Source organism: Pteropus vampyrus, unplaced genomic scaffold, assembly GCF_000151845.1.
Source record: "Pteropus vampyrus isolate Shadow unplaced genomic scaffold, Pvam_2.0 Scaffold129, whole genome shotgun sequence".
Taxonomy (NCBI): Eukaryota; Metazoa; Chordata; class Mammalia; order Chiroptera; family Pteropodidae; genus Pteropus; species Pteropus vampyrus.
This window is the reverse complement of record NW_011888910.1, coordinates 1,767,207-1,772,579: the sequence shown is the minus strand read 5'-3', so window position 1 is coordinate 1,772,579 and position 5,373 is coordinate 1,767,207. Positions and strand designations below refer to the sequence as shown.

Below are 5,373 nucleotides of genomic sequence, written 5' to 3'. Positions count from 1 at the left end.
AACTAGGTGAGCCATAACTGGTTATTTTAGTCAAATCCTCATTCTCAATAAGAGAAAATGGCTTACTCCTTATTCATATTTTGGTGTGCTATGTGTTATACAAAATATTGTCCACCATATAGCAAAAGAATACTTTGTTAATAAGAGGATTTTTAAAATTGTACACTCTGCAAGAGATGAAATTCTGTAGTCTAGGGTAGAAATCCTCAAACTGTGGCCCCAGACCAGCAGCATAATCAACACCTGAGAATTTGTTCGAAATGCAAGTTCTCAGGCCCTGCCCCAGACCTCCTGAATCAAAAAGTCTAAGTGTAGAACCCACAATCTGTGTACCAAGCCCTTTAGTTGATGCTGATGCCCGCTCAAGTCTGATGACCACTGCCATAGTGTCACCAGGCCTCCAGAGCTTTTGAATGTTTCTGAATGTCAGTGCAATTCCTGAAGTAAGCTTCATTTCATCGCCAGGTCCTTTGATTCACAAAAATCTGTGACCCAGTTTTAGATGTCATGGTTTCCCTACTGGCAGCCATTCATAGTTCTCTACCAGGCTCACTGCTCCCTGCTATGCACCCTTGGATCGAGCTGCTAGTATGTGGGGCAAACCATGCTATGCAGGGTGGGAGAGTTTAACCTTGCCAGCTCTCCTCACTTACTGTTCAAAGCTCTCCCAACAACTCTTGGAGCACTCAAAGTTCTTAAAGAAAGGCCTTCATGTTTCTGTCCTGGAACTACCAGTGGTTACAATGATTCCACCAGGGCCTTCAACTCTAAACATTAAGCTCCTGGCTCTCACCTCCTGAGTTCTTGTTCATAGCACAGCTGCCTTCCATTCACACAGACCAGGGGCGACCTTGTCCACTTTGTTCTCCTTAAAGCAACTCATCCACCTCTTCTTCCGGGCTCAGCTTTCACCTTGAGTTTTGCAAAGCCAGTGGTTCTTATATTTTAGCATGTGTCAGACTCAGCCGGAAAGTGTATTAAAACACAGAGTGCTGGGCCCACCCCACTATAGTTTTTGATTCAGCTGGTCTTGCATATAGCCCAAGAATTTGCATTTGTAACAAGCTATTCAGGAACCATACTTTGAGAACTACTGTTGAAAGCCAATGGCACTCAACTGATTTGCAGATGAGTACCTAACAAAAAAACCAGACTTGCCCCTCCTTTCTATCCCCAAATGACTAGTCCTTGATGTCTTCCAAGAAATGCAAAGCATCCATCAATTAAGTCAATATATTTGCTTGTCTTTATTGGTAATTAAATTCCACTCACTTCAAAAAAAGTTTTGAGGCAACTTTAAATCATCAGCAGAAATAGTCAATTTACCTAGCGTGCTCAGAGAATTGCTTTTCCTCCCAGGGGAAATAATGTACTCTGTTGCTCTTAAAATCTGCTGGCCTTGGCCCTGATTCCAGTTTTCTCCAGCTAAGGTGGAGTTGGGGTGGGAATGGGGAATGAGAGTTCAGAAATCTTGCTGTCTCTAAGCAGGACAACAGCGGTAGTAGAATTAAGGAGACAGACTCTGGCTTTGAGAAGCAAATGGGATGTGACATTAGTAATCCTGCCAATGATCGAAACAATTAAACTCCTACTCTTAAAAGGGAGTCCCTCACTTCCCCATCCTTTCCTCCCTTGTTCACCAAGCCAAACCCAGAAATAGAACACGCTCACTTTTCAGGTTACTCTCTCTCTACTTCATCTCCAGAGATCACATCTGCTGCTCCCAGAACAAGGCCCTATTCTCGCAGCTAAATAAGTCACTGCTGACATCCTCCTCTGGAAGGTGGAGCTGACACTAGGAGAGAAAAACACCAGTAGGGCAAAAGCCTCATTCCAGGTCCCAAATGCCCAGAACTGCCTGCCAGCAGCAGCCAGGTCCCTGGTCCGCAGCCCACATCAGAGGCCTGCAGAGACATGGGGGCGTGCTAATGGAAAACACATGGTGGCCTGTGGCTTACCTTTCCTGAGTTCACTGCTCCACCTGGGGTAGGGGCGCTCCTAGGAGAGCTGTTTGAGAGGACCTAAGGCATAAAGTCATGTACCACTTTCTAGTTTCTCCCGATGAAAGCAGAAAGTCAGCATCCAACCTACCCCCAACTGAAACTAGCCTCACCCTGCTGATTCAAGTGCCAAAGGTCCTGGGGGAATAGTATTCAAATGTCTCTGCTAACTGCCTTTTGCGTCTCACAGTGGTTCCCTAGGAGCATAAAATATGAGAAGTGAAACTGAACATGTCACCCCTTTAATGAGGGGAGAGGAAGAACCACCCTGAAAGCCCTTTACATTGGGCCTGTTATTTTTCAGTTGGTCACACACAGGCCCTCACCATGAAGGGTTTCACGGCTGCCTTCCTCATCTGGACTCTAATTTCTCTCAACGGCGGTGGTGGCCAAGCCTGGCCCACACACACAGCTTGCAAAGATGGAAGCTTGGAAGTGCTCTACCAGAGTTGTGGTAAGGTCTTTCAAAATATCCATTTGTGTTTGAGGGGAAAGTAAGGCCAACAGATTGGCTGCTGTAGCGCTTAGTTGGGGTGGGTGAAAGGTGAGGAGACCAGCACCGGACACTTTCTCCACTCACGGTGGGCCTGCAAGGGCCATTTGGATCATTTGGAAAAAAGAGGGTCAGAGGTGGGAAAGATCTTAAAGAGACCCACCAAGAGGACAAAACAGAGATGTTGAGAATCTAAATGGAGCAGTTCACTAATACTACAGAACCTGAAAAATAACAAAATGACCAATGAGTCTATCAAATCAAGAAACCTCACCAGTTCAAAATTAAGAAAAGATTCTTCCAATCCTCTGCTCAAAAATAATAATAATAATAATAATAACAATAATAATAATAATAATAATTGTACCCCTAGACAGTTTCTTTAGTTTGCAAGTTGAGTGAAAAGGTCACTTATGCCAAAGAGAAGATTCCTGTCCTCCTTATGACATTCCTAGAGTTTCCATTGCAACAGCATCACTCATTATTAAGCAAAAATTTATTTTGCAACTATTAATGCCTGGATTTTCTCTAGTGCTAGACATAACAAAAGAGAATGAACCGTAATTGTTACCCCAATGGGGCAAACAGATAAACCAACAAAAATTGCAATCTAGTGAGCAGAATGTGGGGAACTACTGTAATGAGTGTCTGAAACAACACTTTGGGGTTTAGATTAGTCTATTAGGGCTGACATAACAGAACACCACAGATTTGGTGGCTTAAATAACAGAAATTTACTAATAGTTCTGGAGGCTAAAAGTCTAAGATCGAGGTGTCAGGAGCATTGGTTTCTCCTAGGATCTCTCTCTTTGGCTTGCAGACAGCTTTCTTCTCTCTGGGTCTTTACATAGTTTTTCCTCTGTGCCCACACATTTTTAGTGTGTCTCTCTCTTCTTATAAGAACACTAGTCATGTTGGATTAGAGCCCACCCATACAACCTCTTTTACCTTAATCACCTCTTTAAAGGCCCCATCTCCAAATACAGCCATATTCTAAGGTATTGAGGGTTAGGGCTTCAATATACTAATCAGCGGAGGAGGCATAACAACTCAGTCCATTAAGGGGGCCTACATGGTGAGAAATGAGCCTAACCTCAGGACCACATCTTGAATAAAGATTAGAAGGATGGGCTCATGAAAAGGCATGACATTTGTGAAATATGACACTTTGGAGGTTGACAGGAAGCAAAATATTGTTTGGACTGAAGGAGGTGAAAAGGAGATACACTTTAAGCATCTACATTGCCCCCACTGCAAGCTCAGAAGTTGTGGAGATGTTGCACTTGAGCAGATAACTGATCCCTGTAATTGCCACCCAAGGAGCTGCCTCAGAAAGGGCCTGACAATTAGGCCAGTCTTCAAGGTCATTTGTCTTCAGTTTGACTTGACTTGACTCCTTTAAAAAGAAGAAACATAGAACATTAAAGTGCACCCCCCAATATTTTTTAATGTTAAAGAGAATGAATGGCTAGATGCCGGTGTGTTGATCTCATTACTCTTGCTCTTCCTCTGGGGATGGAACACTTTCTGCTGGCATCTATTTATTATGAGCAGGATGAGAAGCAAGACTTGAGATGAATGGACTGGTCAGGATTTGTTTTTCCAATTCATCCTCCCATAAAAGTTTGCCATGACTGATCCACCTCCCTGACCAGCCTTCAGCCTACAGCCAAGCTTGGCACAGCCTTTCAAGTCGCTGCCAGGAGCAACAAGAGGAGCAGATGCATCAGGAAAAGAACTAGATCATTGCACTGGCCCACCTAGGGATAAGTCCTCCGTCTGCTCCACAGAGGCAATGAATGTCAGGCACAAGTCCTGCTCTGGGCACTCAGAAGAACAGAATGGAGGAGATGCAGTTCTCGTCCAACAGTGGTAGGGGTCAGACAATTAAATAACAGGGTAAACGCTCTGTATGAAGGGCTGGAATAGAGGTATGCATCATGTACCAGGGCACACAGTGGTTGGAAAGGATGAGGTTGGAGACCAAATCTGTCTGAGGAAGGGTCATCAAGCTTGAGTTCAACCTTAAAGAATGATAAAAATAGTAACTGTAACATCTCATGTTTATGAAAGGTTTATATGTGACAGGCACTATGCCAAGTACTTTCTATGAATTATTCTTATTTTACAGATGTGTAAACTGAGGGTTAGAAACATCAGGTAACTTTCCCAAGGCCACACAAGCAACAGTGGCAATATTACATCTCTAGTGGCACAGAGAAGGCACGAGGTAAATATTTGTGCAATTAACATGAATTGATCCAAGGCCTGCCTGACTCCAGAGCCTGTGTTTTAATCTTCTGCTGTCTAGAGTTTGATCTGAAGTCAGTGGAATGGAGGTCAGGATCAGGAAGGAGGGAATGGCATGTGTGAAGGATGGGGATGTGACCAGGCATAGAATTCAGGGTGCTGAACACAAGAGCGGGATGAAAAATAAGGTGGAAAGAGTGGGCAGAGCTCAATATGATCGTTAATTTTATGTGTCAACTTGATTGGGTTAAGAGATGCCCAGCCACCTGGTTAAGCTTTATTTCTGGATGTATCTGTAAGGGTGTCTCCAGAAGACAGTAGCATTTGAATCAGTGGACTGAGTAAAGCAGATCACCCTCACCAATAGACCTCACCTAATCTGTTAAGGGCCTGGATAGGACAAAAAGGTGGAGAAATGGAAAATCCAATTTTGGCCTGATGGCTGAGTTGGGCTTTATCTCCTGCTTGCAACACTCTTGCTTCTCAGGCCTTCAAACTACATCATCATCTTTCTTGGATCTCCAACTTTCAGGTAGCACATCATGGGAATTCGCACCCTCCATAGTCAAGGGAGCCTATACCTCATAATAAATCTCTTTCTAGAATACATACATACAAACATATATATGA

The 5,373-nt window shown here is 43.8% G+C and overlaps 1 protein-coding gene across 1 annotated transcript in view; it reads left to right on the top strand.

Annotated features, from left to right (window-relative positions):
- Positions 1–2,321: 2,321 nt before the first annotated feature.
- The window catches only part of LY86 (lymphocyte antigen 86), a 77,092-nt gene continuing 74,040 nt past the window's right edge, over positions 2,322–5,373 (top strand). The window contains exon 1 of the mRNA XM_011367043.2: positions 2,322–2,454. Within this exon, the coding sequence (XP_011365345.1) occupies positions 2,328–2,454 (127 nt within the window). The 5' untranslated portion in view covers positions 2,322–2,327. The remainder of the gene's footprint in view (positions 2,455–5,373) is intronic.